This window comes from Phyllobates terribilis, unplaced genomic scaffold (genome assembly GCF_046119375.1).
Source record: "Phyllobates terribilis strain yellow unplaced genomic scaffold, ASM4611937v1 Scaffold_3__8_contigs__length_932513732, whole genome shotgun sequence".
Taxonomy (NCBI): domain Eukaryota; kingdom Metazoa; phylum Chordata; class Amphibia; order Anura; family Dendrobatidae; genus Phyllobates; species Phyllobates terribilis.
The window spans coordinates 580033804-580058166 of NW_027362763.1; the positions used below are offsets into that span (position 1 = coordinate 580033804).

The 24363-nt window shown below is 45.4% G+C and overlaps 1 protein-coding gene across 5 annotated transcripts in view; it reads right to left on the minus strand.

Annotated features, from left to right (window-relative positions):
* Positions 1–24363, minus strand: part of FMN2 (formin 2) — an 872215-nt gene that overhangs the window by 278353 nt on the left and 569499 nt on the right. For 3 of the 5 annotated variants that reach the window (XR_012318035.1, XM_073671454.1, XM_073671453.1), the window contains 2 exons: positions 18406–18526; positions 9741–9833 (listed from right to left, as the gene is read on the minus strand). Coding sequence is in view for 2 of the 5 variants with exons in the window: in XM_073671454.1 (XP_073527555.1) it covers positions 9741–9833; positions 18406–18526 (214 nt within the window). In the remaining 3 variants the exon portion in view is untranslated. The remainder of the gene's footprint in view (positions 1–9740; positions 9834–18405; positions 18527–24363) is intronic. The other 2 variants (XR_012318036.1, XR_012318037.1) reach the window with 1 other exon arrangement.

The following is a 24363-nucleotide window of genomic DNA, read 5'->3' on the forward strand; positions in this document are numbered from 1 at the left end:
ATTGAACGGTATGTTATACCCGTGCATAGAGTGTATTCTATATACCTTGGTTCTTGAGTACTTTATTCCTATATGAATTGAGGGTTTCTAATATGCAGTGTGTGTGCATGTGTCACATGCTGTGTATATAATATGCAATATGAGCAAAAATCACATTGCCCCATCTAAACAGGTGATATACTGCCGATAACATGGTACTTTATGGGAACAAAGATTGTTCGGAACAGAATAATTGCTAATACATTCTTCATTAGTTTGTATAAAGAGGCCAGTAAAAACCTGGCAAAATGATTTTACAGATCATTATCATTATGGTAATACCAAACTTTTAAAGTATTTTGTCAATAAACTAGGGGCCAAAAAAATTGAGAAATTTAAAAGAAAATTAAATAAAATTTTGCTTGTATTGTTATTTTCTGACACCTTGTAATATTACTTTCTACATTGATGGCGCTGTGACAGGGTTTGTTTTATTTGAGTAGCAAGCTGTCATTTTCATTGATACCATTTTGGAATAGATATATTTTTTTGATTGCTTATTATATTTTGGGGTATTGTTGCGACTGACAAAACTCAATTCTTGAGTATCAATTTTTTTTCTTTATAGGTTTTTAGCTTATGTGTTAATTTTATTTTTTCTAATATTGGACTTTTACGGATGAAGTAATACCAAATATATTTATTTTTTACATTTTTTCTTATTTTTAATCTTGGAAAAAGTGGGTGGTTCAGTATGTACAGAAGGTAGCTGGAATCAAACTTGCCATTTACATCCTCTACACAATACAGAGGTTCACGCTTTACAGTTACGGGTGGCAGGACATATCTTGTGAATAATGTTATGGTAATACAGCATACGTCAATGGCGCCTTCCATCTCTAACTCTCTTCCGCTTCAGTTCACTTAATTGCGGTACACGTGCCTCAGCCTGGCAAGTCCAACATCTATTTACCAATGCTTCCGTGTTTGGCTACACATCAGCCTCAGCACCACTTTGCCTGTGCTGTCTCAGGGCTGCCCACAACCCTCCTAGACTTCCATCTCTGTACTCCATAAGCTGAGCTCTTTAGCATCGTACGTCTCCTTCTCACACAAGACAGTTCACATTATATGAAATAGAAAAATAATGTCTATTTTGGAAAATTCAAAAGGATCACATGCAATTGTTCAGATTAATCTGATTTTGTCCAACAAAGCAAACTTTTGATTTAAAGAAAAAGGATACCCCTTGAGTTTAATTAATTCAGCATTTGAGAAAGTAAAATCTGTTTCCCAAGATGACTGCTTTAAACCCAAAATCAAATTTACCAACGAGAATATTTTTAGTCACAATTTTGTTACCTCATCCAATCATTTAAAAAACAATGTATTACTAAATGATCCTTGTCACTCTAAAATCACTTTCAGGAGAGTTAGGACTATCAAAACTTATCATACCCGTATCGAATTACGCAAACCTCTACTTTCATGTATACAATCCATGGTATCAACTTTCACGGGAAGCCACAAATGTAAAAGATGTAAATGTTGCACTACCTTCAAACATACCATAAAAGAAGTATGCCAATAAATAGGGATCACCAACAAATAGTCAATATATATTTTTATAAAGAGATTAAAGCCCACAAATATAAAAACAATAAAAAATTCTAACTGGCTATGTGTACAGAAACTAGATATGCCTACAATAAAGCAAATGCCCAACCTCATCTGCCTAAACAACAACAATACACTGGATATTAAAGGTGATTGATTAACCCGTCAATATCTGGTGGATGTATTATACCAATATAAAGTGATGATAATAGAGGTAAGTCTGGCAATTCACCCCTGAATTTAAAATCACACCCTTCCTTAATATCTACCGTACTGTGGGTCAGCATAGGCGCAGTGATGTTGGTGCGTTCCAGCAAGGGGCACACAGAGTATGAGGCAAGAAACGTATTTACATATGTGTTATAATAGCAATGTGTAACGGGTCTGGGAGGCGGAACCTCTGAGCTACTATACAAGGGGGCGGTCCTTGTAAGGGAGCGGGTGGCGACCAGGGTAGACGGGCAGGCAGTCACAGCAGGTGACTGGGACAGTCTCTGAATGAACGGACAGGAGGTCACGGCAAGTGACCGGGACAGTCTCTAGAAGAACGGGCAGGAGGTCACGGCAAGTGACCGGGGCAGTCTCTGGGTGAACGGGCAGATGGTCACGGCAAGTGACCGGGGCAGTCTCTGGGTGAACGGGCAGATGGTCACGGCAAGTGACCGGGGCAGTCTCTGGGTGAACGGGCAGATGGTCACGGCAAGTGACCGGGGCAGTCTCTGGGTGAACGGGCAGATGGTCACGGCAAGTGACCGGGGCAGTCTCTGGGTGAACGGGCAGATGGTCACGGCAAGTGACCGGGGCAGTCTCTGGGTAAAGGGTTGGAACGACCTGTGGCGGCTGATGGTAGACGTGAGCTCCCAGGTGAGCAGGCGAGAGTCTCTGGATAAACGGGTGGTCACAGCGTGTGACGGGGGAGCCTCCAGGAAGACCAACAGACAGGCGACAGATGAGCGCTTCCAGGTGAGCGGGCAGGAGTCACTGGACAGGCAGGTGGTCACAGCACGTGACGGCAGAGCCTCCAGGTAGGCTAGCAGACAGGCAGCAGATGAGCGCTCCCAGGTGAGCGGGCAGGAGTCACTGGGCAGGCAGGTGGTCACAGCACGTGACGGCAGAGCCTCCAGGTAGGCTAGCAGGCAGGTAGCAGATGTGCGCTCCCAGGTGAGCGGGCAAGCTGGTCCATAGACAGACTGACAAGAGTAGGAAGGCAGACCGTCGGACCTCAGACTAGCAGGCAGGTAGTTGATGTGCGCTCCCAGGTGAGCGGGCAAACTGGTCCTTAGACAGACTGACAGGAGTAGTAAGGCAGACCGTCGGACCTCAGGCTAGCAGGCAGGTAGCAGAATATCGGGCAGGAAACAGACAGCAAACTGGCAGGACTCTGGCAGGAATCAGGCAGGTAACTGGCAACGGGACCTGAGGGCTGAAGCAAAGTAGTGAACAGTGCACAACATTGCTCGGGCACCTCCATTTTGGAGGAGGTGCCTTATATATGGTGAAGTCCTCCGGCCATTGGCCGGGGACTCCTTAGGACGGCGCGCGCGGCCCCTTTAAGAGGGAGGGAGCGCGCGCACCCTAAGCACAGTGGCCGGGAAGGAGCGCGCGCTGCCAGCAGAGCGGGAGGAGGACGCCGGGCTCGGAGCAGAGAGGTGAGGGGAACAGCGTCCCTGCCTAGCAGAGGGCAGGGACGCCGACGCTACAGTACCCCCCCCTTTAGGCCCCCCCTTTTTTAGGCCAGACAGAAATTTAGCAAGGATGAGAGGGGCATGGATGTTCTCCCGGGGCTCCCACATTCTCTCCTCAGGACCAAACCCCTTCCAATCTACTAGAAAAAAGGTCTTCCCTCTTACCCTTTTGGTGGCCAGAATGTTCTCTACCTCAAATTCGTTTTCAGCGGAAACCGGAGCAGGAGGCGTGCCTGTAGACTTGGAAAAAGAGTTAAGTACCACAGGTTTGAGGAGAGATACATGGAAGGAGTTAGGGATCCGCAAGTTGGCCGGGAGTTTCAATTTATAGGCCACCGGGTTGATCTGACTGATGACTTCCAGAGGACCGATGAACCGAGGCCCTAACTTATAGGAAGGAATCTTGAGCCGGACATACTTGGACGAGAGCCAGACCTTATCCCCTGGACGGAATTGAGGAGGATCCAGACGTTTTTTGTCAGCATGTCTTTTCATACGCTCGGATGACAGAAGGAGTGCGGACCGGGTACTGTCCCATGTGGAGGAAAATTTGTTAACAAGAGATTCCGCAGCCGGATTGTCCACCGAGGTGGAGACGGGAAACGGGATCCGAGGATGCTGACCGAAGACTACAAAAAACGGGGATTTGGAGGAAGATTCGCTCTCGTGATTGTTGTACGAGAATTCGGCCCATGGCAGGAGATCCACCCAGTCAGAATGGGCATTAACGAAGTGCCGGAGGTAACTGGTCAGGATCTGATTGATCCGCTCCACTTGACCATTAGACTGTGGGTGGTAAGCGGAGGAGAAGTCCAGGGTGACGTCTAGCAATTTACAAGTGGCTCTCCAGAAACGAGAAGTGAACTGTACCCCACGATCCGACACGATGTGACGGGGCAGGCCATGAAGACGGAAGATGTGGCGGATAAAGTCTTTAGCCAGCTCGGGTGCAGACGGGAGGCCTGGCAGGGGAATGAAGTGAGCCATCTTGGAAAAGCGGTCAGCGACCACCCAAATGACCGTACAACCGGCAGAGACGGGAAGATCAGTAATGAAGTCCATCGCTATATGCTGCCAGGGGGCAGCAGGTACTGGCAGAGGAAGAAGGCGACCGGCTGGCTGGTGTCTCGGAACTTTGTTGCGGGCACAGGACACACAGGCAGAAACAAAGTCTATTACATCCTTGCGCAGGTTAGGCCACCAGTAGTGCCGGGAAATAAGCTGGAGGGTCTTTTTCTGACCGGCGTGGCCAGCTAGTTTAGACGAATGACCCCAGTGTAGGATCTTCTCCCGATCAGGTACCGATACGAACGTCTTACCGGGAGGGAGACGATTTAGACTCACGGGAGCCACCTGCATTACTCTGGCGGGATCGATGATATGTTTAGGTTCTTCCTCGAGATCAGATACCAGAAAGGATCGGGACAAGGCGTCTGCTTTGATGTTTTTGTCAGCTGGGCGAAAATGTAGAACAAAATCAAAGCGAGCAAAAAACAAGGACCACCGGGCTTGGCGTGGATTAAGTCTCTGGGCATGCTGGAGATAAGCCAAGTTCTTGTGGTCAGTGTAAATTATTACCGGATGAAGAGCCCCCTCGAGTAGGTAACGCCACTCCTCCAATGCCAGCTTGATGGCCAATAACTCTCGGTCTCCTATGGAATAATTGCGCTCAGAAGAGGAGAAGAGTTTGGAGAAGAAGCCGCAAGTTACCATCCTCCCGGAAGAAGATTTTTGAGTAAGTACAGCTCCGGCTCCAGAGGAGGAGGCGTCAACCTCCAGAAAGAACTGCTTGTTGCCGTCCGGACGATGCAGCACCGAGGCGGAAGAGAAGGCCTGTTTTAAGGAAAGAAAGGCCTCCTCTGCTTCGGGCGGCCACTCTTTGGGATTAGTACCCTTACGGGTGAGCGCGGAAATTGGGGCAGTCCGGGAAGAGAAGTGCGGTATGAAGAGGCGGTAGTAGTTGGCGAAGCCCAGGAACCGCTGAATGGCCTTCAACCCCTCCGGTCGGGGCCATTTCTCGATGGCAGACAGTTTCTCTGGATCCATTCGTAGGCCGGTCTGAGAAATAATGTATAGCCCAAAAACGGAAGCGAGGTCTGCTCAAAGAGGCACTTCTCATATTTAGCGAAGAGGTGGTTCTGCCTGAGCCTGAGCAGGACCTGACGAACGTCCCTCCGGTGAGTCTGGAGATCCGGAGAGAAGACCAAGATGTCGTCCAGGTACACCACAACGCAGGAGTAGAGAAGGTCCCGGAAGATGTCATTGACCAACTCTTGAAAGACGGCAGGAGCATTACAGAGACCAAAGGGCATTACCAGATATTCATAGTGGCCGTCCCGGGTGTTGAATGCAGTCTTCCATTCATCCCCTTGACGGATACGGACCAGGTTGTACGCCCCACGGAGGTCCAGTTTGGTGAAGACTCTAGCCCCCCTCAGGCGATCAAATAATTCTGGAATGAGCGGAAGGGGGTACTTATTCTTCACCGTGATCTGGTTAAGGCCTCTATAGTCTATACAGGGACGGAGAGAGCCGTCCTTCTTTTTTACGAAGAAGAAGCCTGCTCCCGCCGGGGAGGTAGATTTCCGGATGAATCCCCTGGCCAAATTCTCCTCAATATATTCGGACATCGACCGGGTCTCAGCTGCGGACAATGGGTAAATACGCCCATGGGGAGGAGTAGTACCGGGTAACAGGTCGATAGGACAGTCGTATGGTCTATGAGGGGGTAATGTCTCTGCCTCCTTTTTATTAAAGACATCAGCAAATGACCAATAGGGAATCGGAAGTCCAGGTAGATTAGTTGGGGTAGGAGAAGGACGGACGGGATGAACAGGAACCAAACAAGTCTTATGACAGTCCTGTCCCCAGCGAAGGACTTCTCCGGTCTGCCAGTCAAGCACGGGTGCATGTCTCTGGAGCCAAGGTAGACCTAGTAAGAGGGCGTGAGAGAGTCCAGGCAGAACAAGAAAAGAGATGCTCTCAGAGTGCAGCATTCCCACCTGCAGAGTTACGGATTCGGTGATGAGTTGGATGGGACGTGGTAAGAGGCCTCCATCCACAGCAGCGACAGATAATGGTACAGCCAGAGGTTTGGTGGGAATGCGGTATTTTTCTACCAGGGACTGTGAGATAAGATTCCCGGCCGCTCCAGAGTCAAGTTGGGCTAGTTCGAAATAACGATTCTCCCCGCAGATAATAGAGACTGACAGTAGCAGAGATGGAGAGGATTTATTCTTGTCTAGGTTGACCTCTCTGAGCGAACCTAGACACAGGCGTTTCCCGACCTCTCCGGGCAGGTACGGATCCGGTGCTCCTTACTGCCACAGTAGAAGCAGCTCCCTTCGGCACGGCGTAAGTCCTGACGGGTTTTGACCATCTTGGTCTGGTCGACCTGCATAGGCTCAGGAGAGTGTACCTGGGGAGAGACGGATTTCTGAAAAGTAGGAGCTAGACGTGGAAACCTCCTCTCACGGGTGACCTCTTTGGCACGCTCCTGAAACCGTAGGTCAATCCGGGTGGCAAGAGTTATTAGGTCATCGAGAGTGGTAGGAATGTCCCGACCAGCAAGTTCATCTTTAATACGGCCGGACAGACCCTCCCAGAAGACGGATACCAGAGCGTCGTTATCCCAGGCCAGCTCCGAGGCAAGGGTACGGAACCGTATGGCATATTGGCCCACGGTGAGACTTCCCTGACGGAGGCGTAGCAGAGATGATGCGGATGAGGTCTTCCGTCCGGGTTCGTCGAAGACTTTCCGGAAAGCCATGAGAAAGGCAGGCAAGTCGGACACCAGGGGGTCTCCTCTCTCCCATAGAGGATTTAGCCAGGCCAGGGCCTCCCCGGTGAGATGGGACATGATGAAGGCAATTTTGGCCCGGTCGGAGTTAAACTGGTGGGACAGGAGTTCAAAGTGCAGGGTGCACTGATTTATGAAGCCCCGAGCCTGGGCGGAGTCGCCTCCGAAGCGAGGAGGTGCAGAAAGCCGGGGTCCGGGGTAGGATACCATGGTATTGGTGGGCAGCGGGGCTGCCGGGTTGCGAGTCATGGCACTGGCGGTGGTTGCTGGTGGAGCAGTCAGAGTGTCCAGGCGAGAATTGACATTCCGCAGGTGACCCAGGATGGACTCCTGTTGGGACCTCTGACGGGACAGTTCATGACAGAGGTCCGAGAGCGAGGGAGCTTGGGTGCCACCGGGTTCCATGGCCCGAGCAAACTGTAACGGGTCTGGGAGGCGGAACCTCTGAGCTACTATACAAGGGGGCGGTCCTTGTAAGGGAGCGGGTGGCGACCAGGGTAGACGGGCAGGCAGTCACAGCAGGTGACTGGGACAGTCTCTGAATGAACGGACAGGAGGTCACGGCAAGTGACCGGGACAGTCTCTAGAAGAACGGGCAGGAGGTCACGGCAAGTGACCGGGGCAGTCTCTGGGTGAACGGGCAGATGGTCACGGCAAGTGACCGGGGCAGTCTCTGGGTGAACGGGCAGATGGTCACGGCAAGTGACCGGGGCAGTCTCTGGGTAAAGGGTTGGAACGACCTGTGGCGGCTGATGGTAGACGTGAGCTCCCAGGTGAGCAGGCGAGAGTCTCTGGATAAACGGGTGGTCACAGCGTGTGACGGGGGAGCCTCCAGGAAGACCAACAGACAGGCGACAGATGAGCGCTCCCAGGTGAGCGGGCAGGAGTCACTGGACAGGCAGGTGGTCACAGCACGTGACGGCAGAGCCTCCAGGTAGGCTAGCAGACAGGCAGCAGATGAGCGCTCCCAGGTGAGCGGGCAGGAGTCACTGGGCAGGCAGGTGGTCACAGCACGTGACGGCGGAGCCTCCAGGTAGGCTAGCAGGCAGGTAGCAGATGTGCGCTCCCAGGTGAGCGGGCAAGCTGGTCCATAGACAGACTGACAAGAGTAGGAAGGCAGACCGTCGGACCTCAGGCTAGCAGGCAGGTAGTTGATGTGCGCTTCCAGGTGAGCGGGCAAGCTGGTCCTTAGACAGACTGACAGGAGTAGTAAGGCAGACCGTCGGACCTCAGGCTAGCAGGCAGGTAGCAGAATATCGGGCAGGAAACAGACAGCAAACTGGCAGGACTCTGGCAGGAATCAGGCAGGTAACTGGCAACGGGACCTGAGGGCTGAAGCAAAGTAGTGAACAGTGCAACAACATTGCTCGGGCACCTCCATTTTGGAGGAGGTGCCTTATATATGGTGAAGTCCTCCGGCCATTGGCCGGGGACTCCTTAGGACGGCGCGCGCGGCCCCTTTAAGAGGGAGGGAGCGCGCGCCCTAAGCACAGTGGCCGGGAAGGAGCGCGCGCTGCCAGCAGAGCGGGAGGAGGACGCCGGGCTCGGAGCAGAGAGGTGAGGGGAACAGCGTCCCTGCCTAGCAGAGGGCAGGGACGCCGACGCTACACAATGTAATATACATAGCAATATTAGTGGCTTGCACATCAGAAGTGGAGGGGTAAAAGGGGGATTGTGAACAGATGTATGCATGTCCAGATATAAAAAAGGGGAAATTAAGGCAAATGTGAAAAGTGATGAATATAAATTGACAATGCATGAATAGGTAATTAATTTAAATTATAGACCATACAAAATATCAAGTGAAAAAATGAATAAAATGAAGTGAACACAAGTGTGAACGAAAGTGAAGATGAGAAAATATAAATTGCATATGGATATAAATATTATACAAACAACCTATTAATAACATACATCTTGCAGTGAACATGTGTGCAATAAAAATGAGTAAAACAATAGCTTAGTTGGGACAAGGCTGTATTGATACGAAACAGGATAAAGTATGGAAGGGTGTTATCTTGGATCTCAGGCAATGGACAGAGTAGCGCAAGTGCATATCATCTGCTACTTAAAGATTCTGCTAGTGTAATTTACCAGTTGCCCTACAATCCTTAGAAATCCATAGAAATCGCCTTTACTTGGTCAGGGAGTAAAATTAATATGAGCCTCCAGTTCCTCTTTGACTAAGCTGACCCAGGACTCGGGAGCTGTATGACTTCAGTCTGCAGCTTGTACTGACACGTGACTGGGTCAGGCTCCAGTTTGAATTATATCAGGGACACCATTTTACCTCATTCTTGGAGAACCCCTTTAAGAGGGACTTTCCCATCAGTAATCATAACAGAAGCAAATATTTTCAGGGTATGTTAGTACACAGCCTCCTCTAAACTCCATGTTCCCTACCAAAGATGACATAGCTTACATCACAATAGGGTTCCATGGGCGTCATATATCCCATCTGTTAAAAAGTGATAACATCTTACATGCTCATAGAATGCATGTTTTTATTGCATTTTTACCAGCCTATCACTACAGGATTCATTCTGTGTAATCTCTACTTCATATATATATGTTGTTATCCATTATAGGATTAGCCTCTTTATATTGTTTCAAGCCTGTATGACTATCATCCTTTTAATCCCTCCTTAAAAATGTCTTACCTTTACTTAAGAACTCCTCTATGTTGTCCTTGAAAGGTTGCAAATGATCTTCTAAACACTTCTGATATACTTTTGAAGCCTCTGACTCACATGCTGAAAATAAAATATATATATATTTTTTATTTGAAATGAATATCTTGAAACATTAATCAAAATCATATGCTGGCTCAATAAGGCGAGGTTCAGATAAGTATATATCATGGCCTGTTTATGGACCGCAAAGCCAGAACTGACAGCTGGTCTCCCGACAAACTTGCAGCCTCAAATATGAGGTTATAAGTTCAAGTCAGTAGACCAGTAGTCTGTTCCTGGCTTGTGGTCCTTGTACCATGAAATATCCCCATCTGAACCTGGCCCAAGGCTGCTTTTACATAATCTCAAGGTAACTATCTAAATTATATAATGCATTATTCACAATGAACAACAGAAGTAGAAAAATGTTAAAATTACACACAATTTTAACATGACGTCTTTACCCACATATAACTTCTTGGTTTATCAACCAAGTCTTCAAACAGGGCATGATAGCCAACATCTGCCTGTAACAAAGTCCAAAACTTGCTCCAATCACTGCTGATTAACCATTTAAATGCCACTGTCAGTCACTGACAGCGGCATTTATATGGTAGAACGAGTGTGCACCAGCTCCCATTGGCCCCTCCATAACATGATTTTTGGGTGTTCATGACAGAGGCCTGATGAAGCCCCCATGATTGCACATCTCAGCCTTACTGTGAATGCTAGCCTGTGGCTAGGATTCATGGGATACTTTCATTTAAAGGTTCAAATGGACTAGAAAAATAAAGTAAAAAATGTTTTACATTTTTAAAAAAAATATATAAAAAAGTAAAAAAAAATGTTGAATCCTTTTCTCCTGACAAAACTAAAGAAATGAAAAATAGCATATTTGTTTCACCGTGTCTGTAAAAGTCTGATTAATAAAAAAAATATAAAAAAAAACAACTTGTTGCCATTTGCGGAAATCCATAACATTTACAATTTTCCGTTGATTGGTGCTATTTAGGGGTTTGGTCTTTATTTGTGTGGCGACCTGGTATTTTTATTAATATAAATTGGGTTTTATGGTACATCTGATAATGTTTTGATCAGATTTTGTGAAGCATTTTAGGGAGGTGCGAATTAAAAAAACAAAACAATTTTGCCTTTTTTTCTTTCCTAATGGTGAGAATTGGTCATAAAAATTCCTCTTTTAGCAAGAATAGTTTAGTTTTGAATGACAACACTCAAGTTATTATATGAACTAAAGTCATTCATCTCATTGGAGATTTGTGAGCGTTAGTTTTATGCACGCTGTGCTAACTTTTAGAGAAGAGCAGCCTGTAAAAAATTGAGTCATTACCTTTATGTTTAACACCTTCACCCCTGAGCTTGTTTTCAACTTCCTAACCAAGCAATCATTTTCAATATTTTTTACATTTGTGAAAATATTGGAATTTTTGTGAATTTTTTTTTGCCCTTAAACAGATAGTTATATTACACCAAATAGTTAATAAATAAAATTTACCACATATCTACATCAACATCATTTTTGAAACAATTATTTTTTGTTAGGAAGTTAGAAAGGTTAAAAGATTGTCAGCAATTTCTAATTTTTCCGAAAAAATTTACTAAATCAATTTTTTTAGAGACTATATCCCATTTGAAGTGACTTTGAGGGGCCTAAATTACTGAAACTACCCAAAAGTTAAATCATTTTAACCCCTTCACGACATGACGTATATATACGTCATATGTTGCCTCCTTCCCTATGATGCGGGCTCCGCTGATGAGCCCACATCGTTTCAGCCACATGACAGCTGATCTGATCAGCTGTCATGTGTCCCTCTAACAGCCGAGGATGGAATCACGATCCACCAGTGGCTGTTAACATGTTAAATACCGCTGTCAATCTCAGATACTGAAACCCTACTATGTGCTGCACCACAAGAAATCAGAAGATTGCAGCTTCAAGTCTACTAAGGAGACTATTGAAGCAGGTAAAAAGTGAAAAAGTATTTATAAAAATATAAAAAAAAAATTAAATATAAAAGTTAAAATCATCCCTATTTCACCCTATTCAAAATAAAATAGTAAAACATTTCAAATATACACATATTTTGTATCACCGTGTTCAGAAATGCCCGATCTATCAAACTATAAAAATAATTAATCCGATCAGTAAATGGCGTAACGAGAAAAAAAAAAATCAAAAAGCCAGAATTACATTTCTTCTGTCACCACAACATTGTAATAAAATGTAATAACAGGCGTTCAGAACATCGTATTGACACCAAAATGGTATCAATAAAAATGTCAGCTTGGCACACGACTTTTTTTGCAATTTCACTGCACTTGGAATTTTTTTCCCCATTTTCCAGTACATTATATGGTAAAATCAATGGTGTCGTTCAAAAGTACAAATTGTCCTGCAAAAAACAAGTCCTCACACGGCCATATTGACAGAAAAATAAAAAAGTTAAGGCTCTGGGAAGAAGGGGAGCAAAAAACTATAGTGCAAAAATGGAAAATGGCCAAGGAGTGAAGGGGTTAAAACTGCACCCCCTCAAAGTGCTCAAAACCACATTCAAGAAGTTTATTAATCCTTCAGGTGCTTCACAGGAATTAAAGTAATGTTGAAAAAAAAAAAAGAAAAATTTACTTTTTCCTACAAAAATGTTGCTTTAGCCCCAAATTTGTCATTTTCACAAGAGAAAATGGACCACCCAATTTGCAGTTTCTCCTGAATACGCAGATACCCTATATGTTGAGGAAAATTATTGTTTGGATGTACGGTAGGGCTCAAAAAGGAAGGAGCAATAATTGACTTTTGAGTGTAAAATTGCAATTGATACAGGACACCATGTCATGTTTGCACAGCTTGTGATGTGCCTTAACAGTGGAAGTTACCCCATTTTGGAAACTAAACCCCTCAAGGAATTTATTTAGAGCTATTGTAAGCACTTTGAGCCCACAGGAGTTCAAAAAATTCTATAATGCTGTACTGTAAAAATTAAAAAATATTTTTTTCCCAAAAAATGTTGCTTCAGCCCCAAATTTTTCATTTTCATGAGGGTAACAGAATAAAATGGACTACACAATTTGTTGTGCAATTTGTCCTGAGTACACCAATACACCATATGTGGCATAAAAACTACTGTTTGGGCACATTATAGGGCTCAGAAGGGGAGGAGTGTCAACTGAATTCTGGAACGCAATTTTGGCTGGAATAGATTGCAGATACCATGTCACGTTTGAAGAGCCCCTGACATGCAAAAACAGGAGAAACCCACACAAGTGACTGACGCGCCCCTGGGCCTGTGTCGCGCTGCGTTGCGCACGCGGGAGCTTACCCGGAGCCGGATCTCTTGAGGGTTGTAGTCCCGTGGCGGTGACCCGGTCCGTGCCCAGGGAGTCAAACTGAGCGGCGATGTAACAGCGGTAGATGCAGGACGACTACGCCACCCGTTGAATGCAGCTATGGAGCTGCCGCTGCAGGACAGTCCGCTGAGGCCGGTGGATGGATGGTGCAGCGTAGATGGTATAACCCCCAACGGGAGGGGTATGGCCTCAGGGCAGCAGATGTGGATGATGGGGGTAGCAGGAACCACTCAGAGATGGTGCGGTGTAATTCAGGGTCTTTACTGGTAACAACGATAGACCCTCCCGGAGTACTTGCTAGTGAACGGGGCCTGGTCAGTCCTTGAGCACATGGGATCTCCCCTGGCCAGGCGGAGTTGTAGGCCTCCCAAACTGACTGTACTCTTCTGGCTACCTTGCTAGAAGCGGATATAAGTAGCCCACGTCCCTGAGTGTACCGTGTGGTGCTCACACGTATGGCCGGTGACTCGGGGCCTTCTCATGGCTTCCGCTCCACGATGGCGGTGCTGGTCCCACGCGTGTGACCGTGCCTTCGGGTTTCTGGGCCTGAGGACCTGAAATCCCCTGCCGGTCGGCTTCTGCTGCTGGGTAAGAGTTAGTCCCCACAGCCTCGGACGCCGGGTCCGGTAAGAAAGCTTCTCAGTCAGGGCGAGCTCTGCAGCTGCCAGCCCCTGACTCGTAGTAGTATTGCTTCTGCTGTTTCTTGTCTCTACTCTCCTTGACTGACTAACCCTGCCTCAGCCCAGGGTTTATACAGGGGAAGTTCTTCCCCTCCCAAGACTGGGCAGGAGGTGTGGCATGCACAGGATCCCTGACCAAAGGACCTCCCACCTGCTCTCAGACATAACATTACATTACTGTGGAAAACCAGACCCCTGGGGTGCCACATGACCACCTCATTTTCAAAACTACACTTCTTGAGGAATTCATCTCGGGGTGTAATCAGCATTTTTATGTCTCAGACGATTCACAGAATTGTATAATAATTGTATAATCTTGGGTTCAGTCAATGGAAAATTACTGTTTATTCCACCAAAATGTTGCTTTGGCCCCAAGTTTTTAATTTTCAAAAGGGATAAGAGAAATTGAATGCTAGAATTTATTAATTTATTATGCAATTTTTTTTGGCCACACCAATACCCTATATGAGGCACAGTGCGAAGCTCAGAAGGGAAAAAGTGCGATATTGGAGTTTAATTGTTGCCAGAATGGTTTCAGGGCGCCACGTCACATTGGCAGAGGCCCTGAGGTTCCAGAACAGCAGACCCACCATAAGTACATCAGTATGTCATGTATATTTTGGATAGAATTGCCAAATGTGATATCCCTTTATGTTTCATATACAAATAGTTTATTTTTTATGTGTTGTGACAAAGTCACTGGCAGAGTGCTGGAGGCGAGATATGTTTCACTAAGGCTATTAGTTTCATTGATGTGAAACCTGGAAGTCTCATATTTAAATAGGCTAGCTTTTTTGTGAACAACAATACAGCGTACAGCGGGTGGGAGGTCGTTAACCATATCTCCACCTCAGGGTGTGGTTTGGGATTTAAATAGCCAGCCTGTTGAGCCATGGTGGGTTCAGTATTTGGAGAAGCTTGGTCCAGAGAGAGGATTTTGCATTTGTTGTGCTAAACTTGAACTGTGTGTGGTTAACCCTGAGTGGCCGGATCCTGGCCAATATACGGACTGTGCTGTATCTTTTATTTTGCTTTGCCGTTATGCCAGATGGGCTTTGTTTACTTTATGAACTCTGGATTGGTTTATGCAGTTTTTAATAAATCAACCCGACACTTAAAGAGACAGTGTTCTGTGTCTACCTCCATGTACAACCGAGCAAGCCGCTCTACCACATTGTATTTCATATTATATTCACTATTTCATTCTTCTTGTCCCACTTCCGTCTTTCTGGCAGCTGCTATTTTGCTCTTTTTTCTCTTACACAATTTGCATGCCCCAGTTTCGTTCTTTTGCCATACTTCCATGTCCTGTGACTCTCTAAACCCCATGTCCGGTGCTAGCCACTTTCCTCTTTCACATCACATTCTGTTCACACTAGCAATTTAAACTGTACTTGCCAACCCTTACCACACATCTCAGTGCATACTTGTCTATACCTCTCTTCTATGTCATGGCTTGACTCTGGGGCTCGATCCGGTGACCTCTGGCTGTGTGATCGGTTTCCTTCTCTGTTGGCCACAGTCTGAGTTGTCTCTGTCCAACTGCTGATAATGCTCTTTTTGCTTTGCTGTATTGCTTCTGTGCAGGTGGTCTCACTTTTTAGTTTAGTTTGTCCCATCACATCTTGGAGGGGCTATTTATACTCTCCTGGTGTTATGATCTGCTACAAGAACTAAGGAAAGAAAGGGAATCTGTCCCTACAATAAGACTGAGCTGATTCCCTACGTTGCAGCGGGCGACCTGTTCCTTGTGAACAGACCCGCCTTCGTCCTCAGCTAGTCTGAACGCAGACCTATAGAAAAAAGGGAGGGGTCCCTAAAAGAACTAAGAACTGGGACAAAATTGAACACCTAGCAGATGTTGTAGTGGAGCAAAATGACAAACAGACAAAAAGTACTTAGAGGTCCAAAGGACCAAACGAACTAGAGAGATAGGTACAAAAGCACCTGGCTAGATAGAGAGTCAAATAACACTGAAGTCCAGCAAAGCCAGAAGGGAAGAGCAGGAATAAATAGGCAGCAGGTCACGTGACCAAAATAGAAAAAAACTAACAGGAGAGTTCTAACACCTGGCACATGTAGTCTTTGTTGGCTTTATATCAAGTCGGATGCAGTTTGAAGATCCAGCTCTTCAGATAGGGGTTATCTTATATTTTTTAGTCTCTGTTGCTCTTCTTAGATTTGTTTGCAAGGAGCAGGAAATTAACTTTATTCCCTCTTGCAGCGTTCGATGTTCAGTCACGGGGTGGCGCACGCGTGGTTTCAGTCAGTACAGTGCAGAGCGCGGCGGCTGTAACTGTGCCCCGACACTGTGACAACAGGCTCAGCATTAGGGCCAGCTGTCAGTCGGTGCTGGGAGCACGGTTATGGCCGCCGCTCTCTATACACAGAGCAGTGACTCAACCAGCGACGGCGCCACGCCCTGTGACTGAACGCCGAACACTGCTGAACGCCGACTGAACGCCGAAAATAAAGTTAACTTCCTCCCAGCAGTGGGGCTGCCAGGCAGGTTCAGAACGCTATTAACCAGCAAATTAACCCCATATATGCCGTATAATAGCGTTTTTTCATGTGATGGCTTCTCTTTAATCCAATAAACATGGGGTCAAGTGACTAAGGGTTGAACTTTCTGGCTTTTGTTGAAAGTTTTTGAATTGTCTTTTCTAGTGCTTAGCCTTTGGCATTGCTGCTGGTTTTGGTTTACATGCAGCCAGCATTTATTCGCTGCAGCCAGTTAGTGGCTTTAGCGATCATGTATATACTCTTGGAATGATATCTCCCTCATCTGACCGGTGATCATAGCACATGAGTTTTTTTTTCAAATCTTATATTGGATAACCCGTTAAGATGAGTGACGAAAGTCACTTATTTATGCTATGTCTGCAATTTGTTAGACCAAAATGACAGTATGAGAATGTGCCAGGTGTCTACTACAGAAAATATATATAGATTCATATGCCATTTTAAAATTGTTTGTTATTCAGATTTTATTTTACAAGTCAAAAGTGTGCAAATTGTTGCGTCATGGCACAAAATACCTACGGTAATATTTAAAGGGGTGATATCATGAACAAAATTATTTCAATATCTATTGATTAAAACTAATAAATTCCACAATTGGATGTTTTAAAAAAAGTGTTCCTATGCCAAGATAATCTTATAAATGTGCCCCTGCTATGGACTGTGTAATGGGTGTGTCTGACCATGCAGGAACATGGTTGGCACCTACCACATCTCATGGGCAGGGGAGGAAACAAAAGAGAGTATACAAATATTGCAGCTTGGGACACAGCTGATTATTTTTGTGAATTAAAACATTTCCTGCCTGTGTTATCACAGGAACGAGTGTTTCTGAAGTATTTCTAGTCCTATGAGCTCATCATAAATAAAGTCATTTACACAGGAGCTCAGCGCCAGCTGGAGTCACTATGTCTGACTGCAGATAAGCTCCTATGTCACTGACTTGATTTATAGCGAGCTCACAGTAGAAATACTTGCTCCTGTGATAAAACAGGCGGCAAAATGTTTTACTTCACAGAAAGCAATAGCTGCAAGCCACAGCTATTTCATCTGTATAATCATTTATAATCCCACCCTGGCCATGAACTGGAGCACAGCAAATAAGACAGTACATAGCAAGGGCACATTTAGAAGATTATCTTAGCACAGGAACATTTTATAACGCATCCAGTTGTGGAACCTATTATTAATGTAATGTCTACTGATTAAAATGTACTTTGTGAGACAACCCCTTTAAGGATTCTCTATTGACAGGATCTGAGTGGGTCCAGCACCGAGGGAGTGGTTCCAGCACCACTCACTATTAAGTGGCACTGATGGCGGTGTGCCAGCATATACCTGTTAGGATGTGTGCACTGTAGACAGATTAATATAATATTGCAGAGACATTTAGTAAAGCTAGAGACTTAGGCAGAAATGGCAAAATATGACAGTGCATAGATAGCAATACCTTATCTGACCAGTAGACCAGGCAGTTTGGTTGGATTTTGTTAGGCAAGCACAGTCAGAATTCCATGGCTCAGTGTGTCTTGGATGCAGTGACAACAGCTCAGTCGTCCAATCTACTGCAGAGGCATGTTAAGCTGTTGATATTTTGATTGACAGCTCAGTCATCCAATCTGCGACTGGGAGGTGCTCAGTTCCTTCAGATGATCCTGTTCCAGGTGGCTGCCCAGCTACTTCACTGATGTGTCTGTCCCAGAAGGCTGCCAGTTGTAGCTTTCAGTTCTGTGAAGCTTGTCCTCTGTGCCTAGTGCTCTGACTTCTGACCTTTTGTTGCCAGACCCTGGCTTCGCCTATTGAATACCCGCTTGTATTACCCCTTTTGTCTTGACAAACTCTGACCTTTGAACTCTGACTCCGGACTGTGACCTGACTACGCCTTTTGTCTTACCACTTTGTATATGACGAGCCCTCTTGGTATCTGACCCTAGTCCTCTCGACTACCCAAGTCTCGGGGCTTGTCCATGAGTAGTGACAAGCGTAACACTTAGTCATGTGCCATTTTCTATTAGATCACAAGACTCAATAGTTGTTGGACACAAGCTGTGCTTAAAAAAAAAAGTGGTTTAGATAATTTAACGTACCCAGTACATCTTTCTTTAACTTGCGAAGATCCTTCACAAAGTCTTCAAACTTCATTTGAGAGGCTTGAAACAGATCCTGAGGTTCTGGCAATATGAAAGGGTTTTCTTCTTTTCCAGCATTCTGAAAGTTAATACAATGTTTCAGCATTTAGAACCAACCAGAAAACCATTTTTTATGTAATCATTATTCTTGTTTATCAGTAATATATACCATAGAAAGTACATTACAGTGCTACATCAAGCTGGATGTTGTCACATTAGTAACAATATATGATGGATTTTTATATATTAGAGGGCAACTAAAGGAGGAAGAGAAGGCTAAAAATTAAAGTTGCACAGTTAGTCTATGTGCGCACGTCCAGGAGTTGAAGCAGAAATTTCCTGAGCGTTTCTGCATCTCTTTGGCAGGAAAAACACTGTGGAAAAAACCCGTTTTTTTAAGCGTTTTTTGTACATCAATGAATGTTTTTTGGAGCTAAATAAAGTTATTTGGTGGGGCACTGCTTAAACCCTTGGATTACCATCAGAACTGAGGTGAGTATATTGGTTAATTTAAATGATTAAAGAATGTGTCTATTGTACTTCAAATAAAGTGTTTGCTCTGTGTCTGTGTGTTTATTTAACTCTTTACTTTACTTTAGTTTGGTGATGACAAGGTGTCAATCAGACCCTTTCATCACCAAACCTAAGAGCTAGGTGTCAGCTAATCCCATTCGCCCAATCTCATTAGCATTTCCATTCATGTAATTTATGTAGCAGCTGTGAGCTGCTATTTTTAGCTTAGGAAGGTGAAATTTGCAAACATGGTCTTTCGCCATTAATAACAGCTCACAGCTGTTTCGTTAGCCGCTACGTCCTCATGAACAGCACTCAGCAGCGCTTTGGACGCAGCATATTTTTGCTGCATCCAAAACATGGTGTTCTAATGTTGCACTTTTGTTGTCGGTACATATGAATCCACTGCATATAATGACACTTCTATTGGTCAAAATCTGCAGCGGAGACTAGCATGTCCGCTACAGAAATTGACATGCTGCAGGTGAGTTTGGTTACGTGGCCACGATCAGGAGCCGCTGCAGGTTTATGCAGCGTCAAATCCGCAGCATCCAGATGGTACAGCATAGTGAATGTGATGTCTAGAAATCCCATGTCCACTATGCGTGCATCTGAGGCTGTGGATCACCCGTGGACACTGACATGTGCCGCGTCTTTAAGGACCGCAGCATGTCAAATTCTCTTGCAGAGTCACTAGTCGCTAGCAATTTGACCACTAGAATGTATTGAATGCGGTAAATATGCATGGTTCAGTGAACACATGTGGATTTACCTGCATTCAATAGAATGCAACATTTTGGATGCAGCAAAAAAATATGCGTCCAAAGAGCTGCTACATCCGGATCGTGGGCACAGAGCCTAAAATAAAAAATAAAAAATAAATGGCATGGGCTTCCACATCATTTTTATAACCAGCAGAGGGAAAGCCGACCGCTGAGGACTGATATTAGTAGCCGGGGAAAGGACCATTAGCCAATGTTCCCTGGCTATTACTATCAGCCCACAGCTGTTTGTTTAGCCTTTACTGGCTAGATTACAGGTGGACCCCAGAAAAAAAAGTTGACGTGGGGTCCCCCTAAAAAATCTAACCAGAAAAGGCTAAACAGACAGCTGCAGGCTGCTATTAATAGCCAGGGAAGTAGTCATGAATACTAGCCCCCTCCGCGGCTATTAATATCACCCCTCAGCAGTCCCAGAAATGGCGCTTAGCCTCCGCTCTTCCCACTGCTCTGTACCGGTGGCGAGTGGGTTAATGGGGTTGGGATTCACGTCAGCCTTGTATTGGCGGTTGACGTGAAGCCCAGGTTAGTAATGGAGGGCGGCTATAAGACGCCCCTATTACTTACCGTGTAGTAAAGTGGTCGCCGCTTTTCAATAAATACACGGCCAGAATAAAGTATTTTAATGAAATAAAAAGCACACAGTTTTAAAACATTTTTTTTATTATACTCTGTCCCCGAAGCCTTTGATCTTCTGAAAAAAAACAAATAACCATATCCCTCACCTTACCACCAACGATTGTTCCTCGGCGATCTGGGTCACTTCTACAGCAGTGACATCAGAAATCACTGAGGTCACTGCTGTAACAGACAGCAATGTACACTGACAGGGGTGTAAAATCACTCCCTGTCAGTGTACAGTGCTGCTGCAGGAGTGAGGTCACTGGGTTTCATCAGCTGATCAACCAATCAGCCCTGGTGAGCTCACCACCATGGGAACATTCTTCAGAATGTTCCCATGGTGAGGTCACATGAAAAAAACTCTTTTAAACCCCCGTCATGATCATTTTATCAAGTGATGTACTATAAAGTGGGGAAAAAATTCCAAGTGAGCTGAAATTGTTGTTTTGTTTTTTTTTTAATTTATTTACCATGTCACTATACGGTATAACTGACCAGGCAATATGATTCTCCAGGTCAGTACAATTATGCTGATACCAAACAAGTACAGTTTTTTTTATTTAAGTAGTGACTTTTTGTAAATTTGTAAAAAAAAATAAAAATAAAGGCTGTTAGTGTTGTCATTTCTTGGGATGTGGTGCTATGTGGGGTTATGTGAATAAAATATCGCCTTTATTAATTATATATAAAAACAATTGCTCAAGTTATTTAAAAGCCTCATATACCCAGTATTGGAGTATATATTGGATCATTCCTGCAGGTCTGAAAACTCATGTATTATGCAGATGTGAGCCACTAATAAACTACAGCCAATGTCTCTCAAATAATTACATTGGCCAGAGCTAGAAGATGTGTATTTAAAGCACTACATTTAAAGCACCACTCCAGCGGGGTTTTCCAGCGCTGGAGTGGAGCTTTAAATGTAGATCACTGCCCTGTTCTTAGACTACCCTTCCGGCGGCTTCACCTTTTACAGACGCTGCTCCAGTCCCACGGCACTATCTTGTGCCCGTAACTTCTAACTGCCCACAAGTCAGAAGTTACGTCACAAGAGCTCAAAGAAAGTCTATGAGAGCCAGAACGAAGCTTCCATAGACGTGTATTGAAAAGTAACCTCTGCATGGCTCCCTGAAAAACTGGAGCTGCGGGCAGGTCACTTTTTGCCAAAGACCGACGGGAGCGACTCTGGAAAAGGATGAAGGCTGTGGCAAGCGAGTATAAGATAGGGAGAGGGGACTTACATTTAAAGTACCACTTCAGCAGTGCATTAAAAAAAAACTAATGCTGGAGTGGTGCTTTAACCCCTTAATGTTACAACTTTTAACAGTGGGCGTTAAGGGTACTTAATCCTCAGCACCGCTTTTTAACGGCGCTGAGGAATATTAGTGTAGCGCTGCCCTGCGGCCGAATTTCCAGCGGGTGTCAGCTGTATATGACAGTATCGACCCCGGTCGGTTTTGAAGCTGATAGGGGCCAATTAACCCCTTAAATACTGCTGTCAATGGTGACAGCAGTATTTAAGTGGTTACAGGTGGTGGTGGGTAGCAAGAAAATGAGAATCGCAGGTCCCTATGGTTACCATGGTACCCTGAGGTCATATGATGACACCAGGGAATGGGGGCTTGTGAGATCCAGCAATAAGCTGGGTCTCACAGGCCGAGTCAGTGACTCACTGACTGTTCTCATGCAGTGCAGTACATGAGAACTGCAGTGTATGAGATCAGTGATCAAAATAAAAAATATACCTGTCCCACAGTGAGACTAAGTAAAAAAGTGATAAAAAGTAAAATAAAAAAAAATGTGCACACAAATCACTAAAATCTGTTTCGCTAAAAAAACCGCAGCATCAGTGTTTGTGATAAAACAAAAAAACACTACGTACACATAATTGGTATTGCTGCATCCGGAACAACCCGCTCTATAAAACTAGAATGCTATTTTTTCTGCATGGCGAACGCCGTAAAAAAAAGAAAGCACATGCCAAAAATGGAGATTTGTCATCATACTGATAAAAAGTTGTATGTAAAAAAAAAAAAAAAAAAAAAAAGGTATAAACGAAAACGCCAAAATGTCTTGCAAAAGACAAGCCCTAATATGGCTCATTTGCCCCCCCCCCAAAAAAAAAAAAGTTACAACTCTCAGAATATGACGATGCAAAAACAAATTCATTTTTGTAAAATATTGTTTTTTTAGTTCTGTAAAAATAGCCAGGCATAAAAAAAACAATATAAATCTAGTATCGCTGTAATCGCACCTACCCGAAGAATAAATCTGTCTTACCACTGTTACGATGAACAGTGCAAAATTAAAAATAAGGACTATTCTTGTACTGTTGTCTATTTGTTCATTCTATATCCCAAAAATCGGAATAAGGCTCGGCTAACATTTATCCTGCGCTCCAGAAAGATGCCTAGAAAGATGGATACAAGTGATGAGCGAGCACTAAAATGCATTGGTGCTTGGGTCAAGCAAATTGTAATGCTCGGGTGTTCGACCCAATCAATGAGTCCAATGAAAATCAATGGGAAACTCGAGCATTTTTTCCAGCGGCCCCTCCCGGAGGTCTTGTAGGGGGGCGGGGGTTTGAAAATTAGCCAAATCGATGGAAACAGTGCTCAAATGATATGGGAACAGCATGGGGAAGACCCCTGGAAGCATTTCTGACTCCCAGGTCACTGCTGTGAACAATGTTGTCAGAGTATTACGCCACTTTTACAAACTCACAATAAAACATACAAAATTGAAGTCAAAATGGACTTTCCTGGGAAAAATGTTAAGGAACATCTTTTCCAGGGTAATGACTTGTATATAAGGCAAAATAAATAACCAAAAACAAAAATGCTCCTCCACACCTTGGGCTATGTTCACACGTAGTGTTTTTAAAGCGTGGTAATTTCGAACATGGAGGCTGACGAGGAGATGGAGGCGTGCAGAAGCTGTAGAATGTGGGGGCAACCTTGATTGACCCAGAGCCCACAGTCCTCTGCGTCGGGAGGACGTGTTCCATCCCTGGGTCTGACTGGGTCACAGCTTCCACTATATTAACCCAGTGTGCCATCAGTGAGATGTACCGTCCCTGGCCACAATCCACGTGTCCGTGATTAGGTGGACCTTCCCAGTAACTGCGTTGTTGAGGGCACGGGTAATGTCCTGGGACATGTGCTTGTGTAAGGCGGGGATGTCACACAGGGTGAAATAGTGGCGGTTGGGGACTGAGTACAGAGGGACCCCGCCGCCATGAGGTTGCAGAAAGATTCCATTTCCACCAGCCTAAAAGGCAATATTTCAAGTGCAAGCATTCGAGAAATGAGGCAGTTTAGTGCTGTGGACTGTGGGAGGTTGGCTGTGTATTTGCGCTTGAGTTGAAAGGACTTGGGTAGGGACAACTGAACGCTGCGCTGGGACAAGGACGTGGACATGGTTGCTGATGGTGGTGGTTGCATGTGTGCAACGACAGGTGCAGAGCGGGAGGCACCTTCGCCAGCACCATGGACAGGGGATTGGTGTGCACGCACAACAGCAGAAGAGGCAGTGGTGTCACCCATAGACTCTGCTTCTGGACCCTGGTGTTCGGCCCAACTAGTCGGGTGCTTTGCTGTCATGTGCCTGAGCATGCTGGTGGTGGTCATGCTGGTAGTTTTGCTGTCCCTGCTGATGCAGGCATGGCAGTTTTTGAAAAATGGCCTTTTAGGGGTTAACTGGACAGTCTTTAAAAAAAAAAGCCAGACTCGGGAAGACCTAACAGTTGGACTGGCAACTTCCCTCGTGTTGGTTTTCCGGGGAACAGTTGCCCGCCTTATGTCTGTGGCTATCCCACTACTTGTTCGTGTCAATTGTGGTGCTACACCTCCCTCCCCCTCTGAGCTGCTGTCCTTGCTATGCATGTCACCTTCCCAGGTTGGGACAGTGACATCATTGTCCACCACCTTCCACGTACACACCCTGGGCCTCCTCCTAACTTGCTGGCAATTGTGTCTCATCATCATCATCATCCACCTCTTGA